The sequence below is a fragment of the Carassius auratus genome, chromosome 29 (assembly GCF_003368295.1).
Source record: "Carassius auratus strain Wakin chromosome 29, ASM336829v1, whole genome shotgun sequence".
Lineage (NCBI taxonomy): Eukaryota > Metazoa > Chordata > Actinopteri > Cypriniformes > Cyprinidae > Carassius > Carassius auratus.
In genome coordinates this window covers 7,772,000-7,791,570 of record NC_039271.1, presented here as the reverse complement: position 1 = coordinate 7,791,570, position 19,571 = coordinate 7,772,000, and the positions used below count along the sequence as shown (strand labels likewise).

The following is a 19,571-nucleotide window of genomic DNA, read 5'->3' as shown; positions in this document are numbered from 1 at the left end:
TCAAACACATCTGAACAAGCTAATCAAGGTCTACTAGAAGGTTACAAGGCAGGAGATCCTTGAGAATCCTTGCTCTAAATAAACGTTTTTCCTTTTTTACTCTTCTCAGATGGTTCCTCCTCCCAATATGGGTCGTAAGTACTCCGCTCCAGGCCAGCTGTGCCCAAGCATCGCTTCAACTCTGAGCAACCACCCGCCCATGCCCAACACTCCCGCTACCTCTCTGGGGGCCCTGAAGGGCTCCTTGTGTCCCACGCCGCAGTACGGTTACCCCTCTGCACCTTACAGTGCCCAGTGGGCTGGTTTGGCCACGCACACCCAGGCCGGTCTGCTGGCCACCTCGCAACCCCTGGGACAGTACCCCCAGGTCCCCACCCCTTTACAGACGTTCCACATCAGCACTTTGCAAAAGTCAGTCAGCCACCCGGGTGGACCCAACCTGAAGACCACATAGGGCAGGGCCTAGCCATGCCAGGCCTAAAAACTCTCAAATTGGGGGAAGGAAGGGGGACGGACTGGGCAAGTGTTTGATTGCATTGCAGAGATTCTGTCACAAGAGTTTCCTTTGGGATGGATGAGGAAGAAGATGCCATGAATGCTCACAGATACGCCACAGGGATGATGCAAAGGATAAGAGAAGATGTGTGCAATGTTACATGGCCAAAGAAGGTGTGACCATTTTTATTAAGATGTGTAGTGATGGCATCCTTCACCACCCAGACCCGAACATTTGTCAAGGGGTTCGAGATTTGCTGAGCTTAAAATGGAATCGATGCCACTGGCGTCCATCTGTATGTCCTCCTGATAAATTCATACATCAAGCATGTCAACAAACAGAGGTCGGGTGGGTGACGGTGAGCAGCGAAGAGTCAAACCTAGTGTCCTTGTTCCCCTCTTGCCCTAAACCCTCTGCTGCAATGCCATGGAATAATGCAATAATTACAATGGTAGAAAAAAAGCCCATTTTAAAACACAGGACGTGGCCTTTATTAGATACTGACAGAATCCATGTAAAGATTTCCTTTGTTTTTAAATTGGGTTATGAGGGTTTTGATTTCATTCATTTGGTTGGTTGGTTGGTTAGTTGGTTTTTCTTCCCTATGCCCTTCAAGTCGGCCCTGTGTAGCAGAATGGTAGGAACTTTTTTTTTTTTTGTCACGTTCAGAGGCCTTTCAGCTGCCCCCTGAGGTTTGTACTACAAAGCTTCTACAAGCATCCCATCAAGCTCGTTCACATTCTTACCGTCCTCTTCCGGTTTTTGTCATCAGGCCACATCACAAGGTGCCGTGTAAAAATCAGTTAGATTGGGGTTTGGATACGAAACTGTGGGGGTCACAGGATTTGTGTCCTTGGAGACCCGCGAAGCTTTAAATCTATGGTTAATTATCAGCTTTTTTTGATCATGGCAGCATTAGGGGCCTCTTACGATAGTTTGATCAAGACATTCAAAAAAGTATGTTCTGTATGGACCTGTATTTACTCATCAGTTATTGATGTTGAAACACTGTGATTATTACAAATGTTGTTGGACAACATTAGATAAGAAAAGTAGACAAAAAAACAACAACAAAAAAAAAAACATGACATTTTTGAGGGGTTTGGATATTAGCGTTTCATGAGATGTAAGGCTAGCTATTTCATTATTCACATCGTATTGGAGACACTTTAACCCTTTTTCCCCGTTTGTACTTTCTTTATATCATTAGATAAATGTGAATGTAAAATGGATTCAATTAATGTACTTGAAGAAACAAATCTTTCCCTGCACCCAGTGAGCTGTCTGAAGATTCTAGTGCCTTGCGTTATTTTTGTGTTTTTGTTTTTTGGGGTTGGAGTTTGATATGTAAGGCAGCGGAGATTCTCAAGCGTTGCACTTGGTTGGAGTGCTGGACTTGGACTTCACCGAGGGTGAACATTAGCATATTGCAAAAATGAAGTGCTGTTTTAGATTAAACCATTTTAGATACTTCATCAGTCTACGTTAGTGTGCAAGTCTAAGTGTGTCTGTCATCAGTGCACCCTTTCTAGAGTAGACGAGTCATTTAAAATGCTATCGGCAACCAGTCTTTGTTTTCCAGATGGATTCTCAAAAGGTGTGAATGGTTCTTGTGAAGGTGAAGGATTGGCTCAGATATAGAAACGCAGGACATGGAAAGTTAGTACGCAGGGGATATAGTATGTTGTAAATATTTCAAAAACCACCAATAGCTTAGATGGTTTTCCAGCACTGCGTACTCGGTTTTGACACCATCCAGTGTCAAACCCTCTCCGGTGTGCGTGGAGAGACACATTTTAGCAACAGATGTGATGGAAAGTGTGACTTCAATGAGTCAGAAAAGGACCAGGAAGGTGGGAAAAAACAGTTACAGACACAAGAATGCCACTCTCTGCCAAAACAGCACTGTTGTAGACTAACTCTCACTGGTTTCTCATCAATCCACTTCTTTTGAGCTCCCACTGCCCATGTAAGTTCTCAAGTCACTGTACTGGCCTTTGGTTTTATGGCAGATCAGTAGCTTCATTTTAGAGGATCTCAACTCTGTAAAACTGTAAATGCTTTGGTTTATTAAAAATACTAGACCTGCAGTGTCAAACTGACTTTAATGACAGTGCTGATCCACCAGAAACAAATGTACAGATCCTTAGAGCATTTTATTTGGGGTACAAAAACGTAGTGGAGATGCTCTCAAATTAACTACTGAAAGGACATAGATTACAACTCGTTACATACTGCTTAGTGTGCCGTCTGCTTGAAACGTCTGGTACAGGAGCTTCACTTTAGGTCAACTGTACAGTTTAGATTCTCATGGACTCTTAAAATGTGATCATTTTACCTTTATCTCTTGCTTTGTACACAATGCTTTATTTGTAGACAGCTCGTTTTTATCCACTTTACGTCGTTTGGTTTGTACAAACTGTGAACACATCAGAAGGTCTTTAACAAAGAGGTCCAACCTGCTCAGTGTTCAGACTAATAAATCTGTGTAATGCTACCTTCTGAATGCCATGTCCCTGTTCCAGATATGATGCAAGTTTAAATTTGCTCTCGCTTGTAAGAACAGGTCCCCCTGTTTGACTGTAGAGGGCGCTAATGTAACTGCAGTGCAGGATATACAACAAAATGAGATTTACCTCTGACCTCTGATGTAAATGATACAGCACCTTCGAAACTAAAAAAAAAAAAAAAAAAATCTTTATCATTCACTTTGCTTTTTTTAAAACATGCGTTTGTAGCGAACTGATGTGCAAATGAGCCAATCAGTATCGATAGACATTCAGTTTGATGAAAAATTAAATTTCTTTTTTTTTTTGCATGAGACTAGTTACAGAGAATAAAATGCACACACACTCACTCAAAAAGTATCATATTGAATGAAACCCTGCTTTCTAGTCACTGTCCTGTGGAAAGAAATACAACAGAGCAATGTTTACTTAATGCTACTGAACTGTCATTAAGTTATTTTGTTTTGACTGCGATCTGATCCGCTTGTTTGCTGTCTTTTAAGTTTCTAGATTTCCTCTGGCGACTTTCATTCAGTGTTTTTTTTTTTCCGTATGATATTTAACATTGTACAAAATGTTAAAAGAGTTACTTAAAATGAAAACCAAACAAAAACATGTAGGGAATCATCGGCAATGTTTAACTGTATGTTTTGCACTAAGTATAGGATGTTCAAGCTTCATATAAAACTGCGCTTTGCGCTCCAATAAAACAGCATTTGTTACCCTATTTGTAAACTTAATAAAAGTAATTTAAATAAATTCAACTTGCCTCTGCTTCTCAATTCACAATGGATGCTGGATTAGTTATCATCGAGTTCGGATCAGTCGATGAAATTTAATTATATTTAAAGGGAAAGTTCACCAAAATAGCAAAATTATGTCGTCAATAACTTACCCTCATGTTGTTCTAAACCAGTAACACCTCCGTTTATCCTCGGAACACAGTTTAAGATATTTTAGATTTAGTCCGAGAGCTCTCAGTCCCTCCATTGAAACTGTGTGTATAGTATACTGTCCATGTCCAGAAAGGTAAGAAAAACATCATCAAAGTAGTCCATGTGACATCAGAGGGCATCGAAAATACATTTTGGTCCAAAAATAGCAAAAATGACGACTTTATTCAGCATTGTCTTCTCTTCCGTGTCTGTTGTGAGAGAGAGTTCAAAACAAAGCAGTTTGTGATATCCGGTTCGTGAACGAATCATTCAGTTCACCAAATCGAACTGAATCGTTTGAAATTGTTCTCATCTCCAATACGCATTAATCCACAAATGACTTAAGCTGTTAACTTTTTTAATGTGTCTGACACTCCCTCTGAGTTCAAACTAACCAATATCCCGGAGTAATTCATGTACTCCAACAGTACAATGACTGAACTGCTGTGAAGAGAGAACTGAAGATGAACACCGAGCCGAGCCAGATAACGAACAACAGACTGATTCGTTCATGAGTCAAGAACCGTTTCTGTCAGACGTGTCCGATTCGAGAACCGAGGAGCTGATGATACTGCGCATGTGTGATTCAGCACGAAGCAGACCGACACACAGGGCGTCTGAACTGAACTGATTCTTTTGGTGATTGATTCTGAATTGATTCTGTGCTAGTGTTATGAGCGTGGGTAAACCGAAGCCTTGAATCAAGGGCAATCATCGCCAATGACGCTATTACGTTGAGCGCAAAAGAACCAGTGAACCGTTTTCTTCAACCGGTTTATTGAATCTAACTGTCCGAAAGAACTACTGGTGATCCGAAAACCGATGCAACCTTTTCTTGACTCGTGAACGAGTCAGTCTATTGTTCGTTATCTGGCTCGACTCGGTGTCCATCTTCAGTTCTCTCTTCACAACAGTACAGTCAGTGTACTGTTTGAGTGCATGCATTACTCCGGGATATTGGTTTGATTGAACTCAGAGGGAGTGACACATCAATAAAGTTAACAGCTTAAGTCATTTGTGGATTAATGCGTATTGGAGACGCGAACTGTTTAAAACGATTCAGTGAACTGGTTCATAAAGATCAGATTGCATCGAATGATTCATTTGCGAATGATTCGTTTGCGAACTGGATATCACAAACTGCTTTGTTTTGAACTCTCTCACAACAGACAGGGAAGAGAAGACAATGCTGAATAAAGTCATAGTTTTTGCTATTTTTGGACCAAAATGTATTTTCGATGCTTCAAAAAATTCTAACCGGCCCTCTGATGTCACAATGGACTACTTTGATGATGTTTTTCTTACCTTTCTGCACATGGACAGTAGACGTACACACAGTTTCAATGGAGGTACTGAGAGCTCTCGGACTTAATCTAAAATATCTTAAACTGTGTTCCAAAGATAAACGGAAGTCTCACGGGTTTGGGACAACATGAGGGTAAGTTATTAATGACATAATTTTGCTATTTGGGTGAACTATCCCTTTAAGGGCATTTTATATCAGTTACTCTATGATGTCTTTACTACTGCACTCTTATTTGTATCCACCATTAAATGTCATATACTGTATGTCCAGTAATTATTTAAATTCATACTAGCCAAACTGCATTTAATGTAGAAAGAGAATGAGGAGTTGTTTTGGTTGAAAGTATCATTGAGTGGGTGGTGATTCTGTTTGAAGGTGAATGACCTGCACTTTATCCATCTACCTGTACACACGAACTCTGCCCTGTCCTCCTAAATGTGTACGTGCATTACGTGTTGGTGTCTTCATATTGGTGACATTTTGGATTCCGAGTCAGAAAAGCAATCAGTCAATTGAGAACATTGCAGTTCCATATCCTTTAAATTCTTAATTTTCATGCTTCTACACAATAACAAAAAACCAAACATTTCCTATTTTTACGATATGATTACTTGTTTTAACAAAATTCTTCACTGCTTAGTAATATTCAAAAGGCTTACGTGGTCCAACCAACATGCAATATGTCATCCTAAATTTGCCATTTAAACTTTTTTTGAAAATGCATTATAAAAGGTTTAACTTAAATTGTATAAATAATTTTTGAGGATAATGTTTTTTAGATGGTTGCCCCACATGATTCTTTAGGGTCAGTATCTTACACTTTTCTTGAAAATGGTATAAAGTTTTTAAAAAATTGGAATCCAGCATGAACATATAAATAGTACATTTCTAAGAATTTAGTATGTGTTTTTAAATCAATATTTTCAAACACTGGGACTGTATATGTCCCAGTGTTTTCTGCTTTTGTTGTCTCTCAGGATATAATTACATTATTTTAATGCACTGCTTCTATGATTTCTGGAGATAACATTTTATACACCCTTGGCAGCTTGGCTTGTAAACAGGCCAACACAAACTTAACACTGATACCCATGATATTTCATCATCACCTGATCACGTACTGGAAGATGGTACTGGCTTTATAAAGGGGGTGAAAATCATGAACCACTCATACGGAATCCAATACAAGCGAGGTAAAGCATCTTTAAAACTCGGCTTCTTGACACTTTTGAGGCAATATATTATTTTTACATTGCAATATTTGTGTTTTATGTCTTCATAACTGAACACTTATTCTTTCTGACAGCCATGGCATTATTTAATCATCTTGGGCTGGTGTCTCTGGCCATGCTGATGCTGGTGTCTCAGCTGGACTTCACTAGTGCTGCTGTTCGGGTGTTTGGCTTACATGCCAGCAGCCTCTATGGTGATCCTGCTGGAAACGATCCTGATCCATATGTTAAGGTCTGGTGTGGCTCTCATTTTGGAGGGATGTCAGAATTTCAAAGGGATGTTGCTAATCCTTCATGGTCTGCCGAGTTCAACTTTCTAAATTGCAAGGCAAATCAGGACCTGAAATTTGAGGTGTGGGACAAAGACTTGATTTATGATGACCACTTGGGCACATGTGTAAGACAGGTGCAAAAGGGGACTTTCACCGGTAATTGTCATCTGGATAATGGAATCCTGTTTTATAGCTTTGAAGCAAAATAAATCTATTCCAGACCAGCATCTTGTAAAGCTGCTATGAAATAAACCTACACTGCAACAAGCCTGATATTAATAAAATATGTTTTGCATTGATATTTGTTCATCGAAATCTGCTGACATACTTTTCTTCTTAAGGGAAATGCTTTAATTATTGCTAACATAATATACAAATAAGTGTCTTAAATCATAGTTCCCTCTGTTTTTCATTACATTGAGGAAATAAAGTTTATCAGGCTGTTCAGAGTAAAGAAATATGGAAGCTTGTTTCTGAATAAACAATAAAAAAATTTAAAAAGGTCATTTTGTCTTTTCTCTCCATTTGTGTTATCTCACAATTCAGATTTTATAACTCACAATTACGTTTAGATCTCACAATTCATACTTTTTTTTTTTTTTTTTTACACAGCTGATTAACAGCTTTTGATACTTAAGTGAATAATTAATTAATTATTTAACTGACAGGCAGTCAGTCCAAATATTATTATTTATTTTTTTTTACACTTGTGTGAACTACGTGTCTTGTTATTGAGCAAGACCTTCTTCTCTATATGGGTGTCACTGGATTCTTCAACAGACCAGCAACCAATAAAGTGAGGCTGTTGTTGCTGCTCAGGACAGTAAATTAATGAAATGCTTTTAATGCATTCTATGATTTCTTACGAGTTTAGGATGTAGTTTGACACTATTGGCAACTTGACAAATGTATATAGGCAACCATGTTTCATAATATTTAACTGACAGACCCTTTAGATTCCCATCTCCATGTTGGTGCTTCTTGTCTTCAGTTCACTCCTCTCATTTTCTGTAGGGTTCAGGTCAGAGGACTGGAATGGCCATAGCAGAAGCTTAGTTTTGTGTTCGGTGACTCATTTCTGTGTTGTTTTTGAGGTTTGTGTCTGAATTATTGTACAGTTGGACGCTCTACACCTGGACTATTATAAGATTTCTAACAGAATCAGTCACTTTTAGATTTGTTTTCCCCATGATGCTATTTGTCTGAACAAGACGTCCAGGACCTCCAGCAGAAATATAGGCCCACAACATCAAAAATACAGCAGTATATTTAATTGTACACACGAGGTAGCCTACTTTTTATCTCTGTGTTCACCAAAGTGTGAGTGTTTGCTGCTAAAAAGCTCTTTTTTAGTTTCAACTCACCATAGAAGCCAGTCCCATTTAAATTCCAGTCATGTCTGATAACTGAATGTACATTGTTTTTGGACAAGCTAGGAGGTTTTTTCTTGAAATCCTCCCAAACAACATGTGGTGATGTAGGTTCTGTTTGACAATTATTTTTAAAGGTTTTCTGAACCCGAGACTCAACTATTTTCTGAAATTCTCCAGCTGTGATCCTTGAGAGCCACTCAAACTCTCCTTCTCACCGTGCTTTAGGACGATATAGACACACGTCCTCTTCCAGGCAGTTTCGTAACATTTTCTGTTGAATGGAAATTCTTAATTATTGCTCTGATTATGGAAATTTTCACTGCTCTAGCTCTTTTCTTAAAGCCACTTCACTAATTTGTGAAGCTCAATTATCTTTTGCTGCACATCATAAATATATTCTTTGGTTTTTCTCATTGTGATGGATGATTAAGGGAATTTGGGCTTTGTTTTCCCTCCTCTTTATATTTCTGTGAAACAGGAAGCAATGGCTGGATAATTTCATGTACATAATCACACTGCAGTGCTCAAAATTGTGAATATGAATGGGAATATAATTCAGAAATATTTTACGCAAAATAATTTTTAGGGGTGCCAATAATTGTGTCCCACGTATATTTGAGAAAAAAACATTCATTTCATAATGATATTTCCCCCCATTTTAAATTCTTAATATCCAATGGAAGCTTAGATTTTTGTGATTTTTTTTAAATAAAAGATCAAAAGGATCAACAATGCAGATACATTTTCACAGCCTCCTTTGATCATATTTACCAAGGGTGTCAATATTTTTGGCCATGACTGTAATTAACACTGAATAATTTCATATGATTTTGCTAAAAAAAAAAAAAAAAAAAGCATTTGGTGTAATGAAACGTTTATGTGGTTTAAGATTCGAAAAGCATTATTTTCCACATAATGAACATAAATGTTTCTTCTATGCCCTGCCTTTTTTAAATGTATTCATTTTTACAAAGCTCATCATTCTGAAAAAGTGAGGTGTGCTCTGATTGGCCAGCTATCCAGACTGGCCGAATACCTCAAGCGTGTGAAGGATATGTTATGCCCCTTATACTGTGATGCCATCCCCAGCACGGCCAGACAAAAAACATTAAAACCCATTACAAACGAGGCATTTGCTGCATCCAGTGGGGACAAAATTACTGATTATATGACTATACTAGCTTTTTATAAAGACTGTTTATAATGACTATACTGTCTTTTTATGCATTACATATGGGGGGAGTTTGGGGTTACCTTTTGCCCATCACTGTATGCCATGGGAGAAACATTCAGTCAAACATAGGCCTAGACCTGGGCCGGGTTTCCCGATAATAATTGACCTTAGCGCTTAAGAGCATTTTCCGTGAGTCATTTTATGATCGTTCATTATTGTTTCACGTTTCCCAAAAATGCACTTAAGATCTGTGCTACTTAAAGTAGCTGTCCATTTGTCAAGTGCTGAAATGTCATCTTATAGAATGGCTCGTAATTGTAGTACACTATAGTTTATTGAAATGTTAACCTAATACTGCCAGACAGACAGCTTGGATAATAACTAGGCTATAATATTATATTATATTATATTATATTATATTATATTATATTATATTATATTATATTATATTATATTATATTATATTAAGCTTTACATAATAATATATCATATACAAACCCAATTCCAAAAAGTTGTGACACTGTACAAATTATGAATAAAAACAGAATGCAATTATGTGGAAGTTTCAAATTTCAATATTTTATTCAAAATACAACATAGATGACATAACAAATGATTAAACTGAAGTAAGTTGATTTTAAATTTTATGGCATCAACACATCTCACACATCTCAACACATATGGCTTCTTTTTTGACCTATAGAGTTTTAGCCTGCAATGGCGAATGGCACAATGGATTGTGTTCACCGACAATGTTTTCTGGAAGTAGATGACTGTAGATGATAATAACTTCAAACTCTTTGCAATTTTTTTTCTTTCTGATATTGCTCCACTATTTTTCGCCACAGCATTGGGGGAATTGGTGATCCTCTGCCCATCTTGACTTCTGAGAGACACTGCCACTCTGAGAGGTTCTTTTTATACCCAATCATGTTGCCAATTGACCTAATAAGTTGCAAATTGGTCCTCCAGCTGTTCCTTACATTTAACTTTTCCAGCCTCTTATTGCTACCTGTCCCAACTTTTTTGGATTGTGTAGCTCTCATGAAATCCAAAATGAGCCAATATTTCAAAATGTCTCACTTTTTTAACATGTGATATGTTATCTATATTCTGTTGTGAATAAAATATAAGTTTATGAGATTTGCTAATTATTCCATTCCTTTTTTCTCTCTCTGCATTTGGGACTTTAGTCTTTGCAATCTTCCTTATGCACCAAGAGCTTGTAGCACTCCAATGAGAAAGGAAAATTTTAAATTGCATCATATGGTTGTTTCACCTTTACTTGTTATCTGAAAAAAGGAACCGAGCAGCAGCATGAATTATTCATTAACATGGGGGTCAGGGTATATTCTGGCCAACTGTTTACCAATCATGTTTTGCAATCGGCAAAGCAAACTGTGGCACACACCACTACCAACAAGTGAATGCTATTTTGCAAAGCACAGTGATCCTTCGTGTTTTCCCAGCACTATGCCATAGAAACTATGAGGTTTGAGGAGTAGAAAGTGGGGCTACAGTTAAAACATTTCAAAGTTAAAGTTCAAGCAACCTATATAGATAAACATTAATAGACAAGTTTCAGTCAAATACTTATGGTTAAGCCTATAACACAGCCCAGTGTTAAAGTAAAGTGCAAACAATTATATTTGCAACATTAGAATACTGTAGGCTATCCAATATGCAGTCACTTCACATTATGGGGCTAAAGAACACAATTTTTTTAGGGATCACATGCATAATTATGTACAATAACAATATAACACAATATAAGAAAAATCGGATGGTTTAAATGTCCTTTGAAATACTACTAACCACTTGTTTTTGTATGATGGAAATTTTAAGTAGGTCATTAATTATTAAATACATTTAACATTTTCTCATTTATTAGATGCTTTTATCCAAAGCAACTTGCAAATGAGGACAATTGAAACAAATAGAATGCATGACAAGCCTCAGTAAGCCCAACGCAGTCCACGTATAGGTTTATATTGTATATACAGGTGCATCTCAGTAAATTAGAATATCATGGAAAAGTTAATTTATTTTCAGTAATTTAGTAATTCAAATCGAGGCCACGGAGCCATGGGATGTGACCAGTTGATGCGGTCAGCTGTCAAATAGCTCCAATCACTACCATTCTTCAATTAGACACGGGACATATAGTATAAATGTCTTAATTGTCATCTATTTCCAAGCTGATGGTTTCGGGGGGTTAAGGTTTAAGCTCTTGTATTTTTTAATTAATTTGGAGCAAGAACCCCCATATGGAACCATACCAGGATAAATTGTGTTCAATAAACTCAAGTAACTTGCCAAAGTGGTCCTGTCTGAACTCAAATTGTGAAACTTGTATATTATAAAAAAAAATAATGCACACAGACTGAAGTAGTTTAAGTCTTTGGTTCTTTAAATTTTTATGAGTTTGGCTCTCATTTAACAAAATGGTGGTGTTTCAGAACACACCCACTGAAACCAGTGTAACCTTCACGGACCAATAGTAACTCAAAGTTGTTTAGACAAATTAGACAAAATTAACTCCCCCAGAAAGTTCGCTTTGGTCAGCTGTTTCAAACTGCCAAAACAAACTCAAAACGAACTTCGTTTTGGCCCGATGTTGTTCGAAATTACATCATATCAGTTCAGTTCAGCCTTAAGGCTGCGGTTCTCTTGGTTGGTTGTGCATCTTTTTCTTCCACAATTTTTAGTTCCACTCAACTTTCTGTTAATATGCTTGGATACAGCACTCTGTGAACAGCCAGCTTATTGGCAAAGCATTTTTGTGACTCCTTGTGAAGGGTGTCAGTGATTGTCAGAGACCATTTTGATGCAAGAAGATCAAACTTTTTTTTTTTTTAATTCATAGATTAATTTATAAATTAAGTATAATAATGGGAACACAGAACAATCTTGGACAGAGCTTTACTGAGCTGACTGTTGTAACCCAACGTGACAAGGGTTTAAAGGCTGAAAGGCTGACTGACAGACAGAGAAAAGAGTTTGTGTTAACTTTAATGAAGGAACTCTGTAATTTCGCTATTATCATCAATTAATCTCTCAGCACTTTGTTAACCCTTGTGGATTGTTCAAATTCGCTACCCTTTTGGTATGTTCGGGATGAAAACATCAACTCAATTAAACTCCTGTAAAAATGTATCAGATTCATATATTTTTTTTTATTTTTATTTTTTTTTTTGCATGAATCTGTTAATCAACTTCAGTCCTGATCAAAACTACCAAATGCTTTTTTTTTTAAATCCAACATTTTAGCTCTTTAATTGCCAAGTTCATAAATTATGTCACTGATTTGGGGAGAAAAAAACACACAAAATGACTTATTTTCAATATAAAAGTAATTGTGGCTGGATTTTTTTTTTTTTTTTACTTTTTATAACATGTCATGTCAAAGATTAGTAGCAACATTGGCTTTGATGCATTTTTAGTTTTTGTGCAGCATTAGATTTAAAAAATTTCTCCCTAATTTGTTGTTGGTGGCTGTTTTTGCCCCATTGACTTCCATTATAATGAAATTTTTGATTGCAAAGCCATGACACCATATAATCATGCATTCTTGATTGTTTGTGGTTTTCCCTTTTGGGAAGAGGTAAAATTTGTTATTTTTACAGTTGATCACTAGGTGGGACCATTAACCCTTTAGATAGGCCTGTGCATAAAAAGGCTTAGTTTCTGTCTTGTATATGGAGTTATATGGAGTATAACAGCAAATTATAGTGTTTGTGTGTGTGTGAGATTCTTGATTGTTGGTGGTTTTCCCTGTTGGGAAGAGGTAACATTTGTTATTTTTACAGTTGATCACTAGGTGGGACCATTAACCCTTTAGATAGGCCTGTGCAAAAAAAACTTAGTTTCTGACATGTATATGAAGCTATATGGAGTATAACAGCATATTATATTGTGTGTGTAAGTATGTGTGTGTGTGTGTGTGAGAGAGAGAGAGAGAGAGAGAGAGAGAGTGTGTGAGAGTGTGAGAGAGACCTTTGTGATTTTTTTTAAACATTTGGTAGTTTTGATCAGGACTGAGGTTGATTAATAGATTTATGCAAAAAAAAATTTATCTGATACATTTTTACAGCAGTTAAATTCAGTGGATGTTTTCATCCACAAACATACCGAAAGGCTAGTGAATTTGCCCACAGTGTACCGTTGAGTTTTTGAAAAATTTCAAAGCATTTTCCCAAAATATGGGTCAAAATAAGATTTGTCACCAAAAATCATTCCATTAGCTCAAACATAGAGAAAGTTGTGGCCAAAATAAGACTCAACTTTACCCCCCAGTGGACGAAAACGTCCCCAACAACACATAAGGGTTAAACTGCATTGAAACATACCTCCATTATAAGATGCTCAATGGTGATTGATGATATGTTTAACAAAATCTATCCACTGCTGATGTACTTTTGCATATGATATCATCTTATACAAAATGGTTCTATGCTAACAAAAAGCTTGTAATCACAATATAATACTAATAAATGTCAAATAAAAGTTGTGGATGCATTGGCTTTTCAGAGTGAAGAACTGAAATAAATCTATGTAAATCTGTGTACTCCATACAGTACAGTATGTGCATTTTAATATGTTTTAAGGCCTAAAAAAGTCAGTCGGTTGGTCCAAATTTATGTCACTGCCAAAACTTTTGGCCATGACTGTACTTCCTGGATAAGGCTCAGTTGAGGACACTAGTTAGTATGGTGACTGCACAAAGTACTAATTATATTATGATGGTCCAACTCAGTAAATAATATCCTAAATAAAGCAGAAATAAATGAATGCAGTAAGAAAAATCAAAACAAATCTGAAGTACTGGGGTTTGCTTAAAGACATTAATCTGTTTCAGAATCAAAAACTGGATGAATTAAAAAGTTTTTGGCTTATGAAAAACCTGCTTTTGTACGTGGCTCGGGATTGTGAAGTGTTCTTGCTGACGTGACAAATGAAAATGTGCCAACATTTTGTTGTATGTGTAAAAAGTTCAGCAAATCTGCTAACTGCATGGGATTTTACCACCTGTTGAGTGCCTATCAAAGAATTATAAAGGGAGTTGGATCAAAAAACATGCACACACACCTAAATACAAACAAGGTAAGCATCTTTAACACTACATCACACCTCAGCTTCAGATAAAAAAAAAAAAATCAATTTCAATACAAAAAACAACAACAAAAAACAAACAAACAAACAAAAACAAAAAACCCTGCTAAAACCAGCCTAAGCTGGTTGCCTGGTTTTAGCCTGGTTTTAAAAGTTTTTTGAAAGTGTGACTTCAATGAGTCAGAAAAGGACCAGGAAGGTGGGAAAAGACAGTTACAGACACAAGAATGCCACTCTCTGCCAAAACAGCACTGTTGAAGACTAATTCTCACTGGTTTCTCATCAGTCCTCTTCTTTTGAGCTCCCACTGCCAAAGTCAAGTATTTACCCATATTCAGTGTGAACTGAGAAGAGTAGAGGGGGAAATCAGATGTCTTTGAAAAGGTGAACTCTCTTAAATGAAGGTAAAATGGAAAAGGCCTGCTGATAATAAACGAATAACTAAAATCAGCCTAAGCTGGGTTTTGGCCACTTCTTTAGCTAGTCAGTCTGGGAGACCAACTGGAAAAAAAAAATGCTAAAACCAGCCAAACAGTTCATGCTTGTTTAAGCAGTTTTTTTTAACAGGGTGGTACTATAAAGCTAAAAAAAAAGTTTAAGTTTATTATGTGAAGTCTTATGAAATCCTAGTTATCAGTTATATGGTTGTTATTTGTGGGGAAAGACCGAAATTTGCTGCATTCATGAGACCTTGTCGATGTAATGAACGGATGATTTATTTGAGTCAAATCCTTTCAGTTCACAGAATCAAGCTTGTCGTATTCAACTGTTTTTTATACAGTCTCAAGTGCTTTGTTGTCGGAAATAATAAAATGTAGCATAGCATCCCATTGGTTGAAAAACACATTATAACACATGATAGGTACAAATTGATAGCCTGAATGCACTGTAAGTCGCTTTGGATAAAAGTGTCTGCTAAATGCATACATTGAAATTGAATTTAATATAAACCTTTCACAGCGCTACACATGCTGTTTGATAACAATTCTGGAATCTTGGTCAAATACATGCTTATTTCACTGCTAATAAAACATGCAATGTGCTTCAAATGATATACAAGTTAGCCTATAAATGCACAAATTTAGTGACAAGACAAAGTGATGTATCGTGTTTATTGTGAGTATAGGGAGGACAATAATAGAGCCTGTTTCAAAACAATATGAACTTCAGAAAAGTATTTACTGGATTAAGGCAGGTTTAACATACATATTTATTTAGAAAAACCTGCCAAAAAAATCTAACTTACTAAGCTTGCTTATCGAAGAGAATAAAGTGCGTCTTTAACAGATCAGAGGAAAAGCAAGTAAAACATTATCTATCTGTGTCATGTGGGGCATTGAGAATATAATGAAAATATAACTAAGATTTCTTTAAGTCTTTAAAATAAATGATTCTTTCAGAAACATGAATTTTAAACAAATATTTTTGATACCAATAATATAATTAACCCACAACAGAATAATTATGTATGCCACACTGATTCTATTTTTTTTTCTTAATATTTGACTGTGATAAATTGTCTTAAAGCAGCTTAAATTAATGCTGCTGTCATATAGGGTGTATTTAGAGTAAAAACTACCAAACGGAACCAAAGCTACACATTAAATCCTTATTCTCAGCCTCGACCAATAGCATCCATTAAACTGTATCCAACCACACTGACAATGTACAGGGTTTATAGACCTGTGTTATTGAGGCATTGTGTTTCAGGCTGCTTGAAGGTAAAGCTATGGAACTACTAGTTCACATATGGGGGGGGGTATGGTTACTGGAAAACAGGCTCAGATGATGCAATCCATGATGTGGATCTGCAAGGAGTCCAGATCAGGTAGGACTTCCCCACATTTAGGACAAGCGTGTTCTGGAATATTCTGTTGCTGCCAATCACCTGTGGAATAAAGAAGTATATATTAATTGTTATCCCGATATGCAGTTACAAGTGTAGTTGCACAGAAAGTGTACAGCATGGACTCTTTAAGGTAAGGTACTACCGATACCTCCTTGCAGGTGATGTGGAGATGGTGGTCCTTGTGGATTGGCTCCACGTGACACGTGTCTCCTTTGCATCTCACTCATGGAATGCCTGTAGCATTAAAAAAAAATCAATTTTCAATATCACAGAGGTCAGATGGGAGCAGGTAAGTGTTTGAAGTGAATGACATACTTGCCAAGTGACTCCATCTCCTCCTGAAGTTGGGTGTTCTGTTTCTTCACATACTCCAGCTGAGTGGCCAAACGCTCTTTCTCTTCGTGAATCTTCTCCCGAGCTGCTCGTTCTGCGTAGAAATCCGAGGAATATATCTCTGCCTGTATGTGCACACACACACACACACACACACACACACACACACACACAAAAACCCAGATAATAATAAATGATACAGAACGCAAAGACCTTTAAAAAGTGGGAGGATGCCTATTCAGTCATGCAACTATACAATCGTTCGTACCTGAGCCCGAAAACAGAGATTGTTTCTAGTTCCTTTCCTTCTGAAAGATTTCCATCTTCATCTCGTCGATCTTCTGCTGTTTGTCTGCCAGCGCCTTTTCAGCCGTAGCAAACCTGGTTTGGAGGTCATCATACTCTTCCCGTGATACACACACCTAAGGATGCAGAGGATGAACAACCAACATACTCCTAATAGTAAATTAAATGCCTCATATCAAACTGTTTTTAAATATAAAAACTTTTTTCTGCAAGCTTAATACTCCTTCAAAAATTAAGACAACAGTTGTAGTTCACGAATGTACCTATATAATAGTGCCTGGCCGAATACAAAAAAAAAGTTTTTGGAAGTAAATTTGGAAGGAATTTGAACCTCTCTCTTCCTTTTTTCCTCTTGGAGCTCATTGTAGTCTTCAAACAGCTTGGTATAGGCATCTTTCAGCTGGTTCAGGTTGTGCCTGGCAAAGAAAGATAACAGGATTATTATCAAAACATCATAAACACAATGTGCAACCGAATTGAGTCTGTACTTCCCCCATGTAACTGTTCAAACGTGTGTTTTTTAGGCATCAGATGGGGGAAGTAACAAGTTGCACCCACTTCTCATCCTGAGTTTTCTTCTGTTCCAGTTTAACAGCAGCCTGAAGGCTTTCCATCTGAACCCTTAAAGAGTCGTTCTCAGCCAGAACCGTCTGTTTCTCTCCGAGCTGAGTTTTCACAGTACCTAGATCCTGCTCCAGATCTTTACACCTGCAGAGAAAGAAATATAATGTAAGACTATAATAATCATACATATAACAAATATGTTTTTATTATTTACACTGTTTATTCTTATTTGATTTGGTTTTTGGTGACTGGTGTTTCTGACCTGTCCTGCAAGCTTCTTTTGATGTCCTCAGCCTCGTCCAGTTTGACCTGAGCCTGTTTCAGTTCATCAGAGAGCTTCAACAACTGCTCCTCCAGATTCTTTACCTCAGCGCTCGACTGGTGAAAACAAACATTGAAAAGAAGGTTGCTTCCTCATTGACCATGTAAATTCAAAGTTGTTTCGCTTTCTTTCAGACAAGCCTGTCCTCGAAGACCACAGTCACATGGCTGTTCAAAAACACTACACGGATAGCTATAAAAGTCTGATTATCCTACATTGATTTCAGTTGTACAGGGCAGAGATGTCTGTGCGCTGCTGTCAGCGTGTTCCAGTCTGTTCTCCAACTCGGCAATTCTGCAAATAACACAATATACGCATACAATAAAAGAAGCTCAAACACCTTAAGTGGGGTCTCTAAGAGGGTATGCAAAATTGTGTCTTACCTCCTACGTGCCTCCTGAAGCGCTAGCTGCAGTTTCTCCTTCTCATCCGTCTCTGCTCTGAGGGATTGAAGCAGCTGCCTCACCGTCTGTTCCTCCGACTCAGCTTTTGGCCTGTGTACACGTATTTGCTTAGTTATCAAATTAAGGACCTATTCTATTGTGTTCATACAATTACTATAGATTGACCATCGCCCACATCCTATCTTTAACCCATAATGGAAAGTTGTGCATCTTCAAGAAGCAATTTGAATCTGTTTTCCAATTTAAGACACCCAAATACAGTGTTTTTGTCTGATCTAGCTCCATTTCTAGCTCACAAACTATAACTACACAAAAAAAATGAAAATATGCATTTTAGAATTTATTTGCAATTCATTGCAAATGTATGCATAATTCTGCAGTGCTTACATGCTGAAAGCACATGGGTCCTTTTGCATATTGGGCAAATCTCTGGTCACTTTTAACTCATCTTCCTGTGGAAGGAAGCACAGAGAGTGACAAATTGAGCCACATAGTGTTGCTTCATTGTGATTGTGTGTGCATGTGCATACTTACAGCTATTCTAATCTCAATGAAGGAGTCTCTAGGTGAACCTTGACCTATTTTAAGCTGGAGTTCAGAGTTCAACGCTACCAGGTCATTCTTCTCAGCCTGAAGACGAGCAATCTGACCCCTCAGCGCCTCCAGTTCGGTGTGTAAACACTATGGCAAATATCATTAGTCTTTCTAAATTGATTATATTTTTCTGTGTGGCACGATTTCCACGTTTTCTATCTCGTCTCACCTCAGCTCCACTTTTTTCACGCTCTTCCACTCGTTTCTTCAGCGCCTCGTTCTCCACCTCCATAGCGTTCAGTCTGGTTTTGGCCTCGTCTAATCGTTGCTCCAGGAAGTCTCTCTCCTCCTTCTGCTTCTCCTTCCATGCTGACAGGCCCTCAAATCTCTCCTTCATTGACAAGTTGGTTTGTTTCAGGGCTTCTGTGGGATACACATGAGGACATTGGGTTGTTGTGAATGATGGAGTGAGTTTTTGTGGATTGTGACTGTGAAATGAAATCTCACCCTTCAGTTCTCGGTTCTCTTTGATCAGGGTGTTCATTTGCTGGAGGGTCTCTTCTAAACTGCCCAGATTCCCTGGGTCGGTCCCGCGTGGGTCACTGATGTCCCCGTTCATCATCGATGAACCAGATGCCGTGTTTCTGAAATTGCACAACATAACACAAGAATGGTTAAAAAGGCAATTATCAGCACAGAAATAAAAGTGAAACTTAGAGTGAACCAAAAATGTATGTGCTAGTGCTAGTATGTTCAAAATGCAAACAGTTAATAAAGAAAATAAAAAACAGACAATTCGAATAGTATAAGTTGTTCAGCTGATCCAAATCACTAAACCTGAATTTATTAGTC

The 19,571-nt window shown here is 37.5% G+C and overlaps 2 protein-coding genes and 1 pseudogene across 11 annotated transcripts in view; 2 read left to right on the top strand and 1 right to left on the bottom strand.

The window, feature by feature from the left end:
- The window catches only part of LOC113047957 (serine/threonine-protein kinase WNK1-like), a 69,525-nt gene extending 65,758 nt beyond the window's left edge, over positions 1-3,767 (top strand). For all 10 annotated transcript variants that reach the window (XM_026209401.1, XM_026209403.1, XM_026209400.1 and 7 more), the window contains one exon: positions 110-3,767. In XM_026209401.1, the coding sequence (XP_026065186.1) occupies positions 110-454 (345 nt within the window). In that variant the 3' untranslated portion in view covers positions 455-3,767. The remainder of the gene's footprint in view (positions 1-109) is intronic.
- A 2,528-nt stretch (positions 3,768-6,295) lies between these two features.
- On the top strand, positions 6,296-7,254 carry LOC113047956 (perforin-1-like). The gene is made up of 2 exons (XM_026209398.1): positions 6,296-6,437; positions 6,551-7,254. Exons 1-2 carry the CDS (start codon positions 6,404-6,406, stop codon positions 6,955-6,957), a joined length of 441 nt encoding a protein of 146 aa, XP_026065183.1. The 5' UTR covers positions 6,296-6,403; the 3' UTR covers positions 6,958-7,254.
- An 8,246-nt stretch (positions 7,255-15,500) lies between these two features.
- LOC113047955 (optineurin-like) lies at positions 15,501-19,362 on the bottom strand (annotated as a pseudogene).
- Between the last annotated feature and the right edge of the window lie 209 nt (positions 19,363-19,571).

Excerpts from the sequence above, each read along its gene's own strand:
- LOC113047956 (XM_026209398.1), top strand. The coding sequence starts at position 6,404 with ATGAACCACTCATACGGAATCCAATACAAGCGAG. Across the intron at positions 6,438-6,550 it reads CGGAATCCAATACAAGCGAG|CCATGGCATTATTTAATCAT; the intron begins GTAAAGCATCTT and ends TCTTTCTGACAG.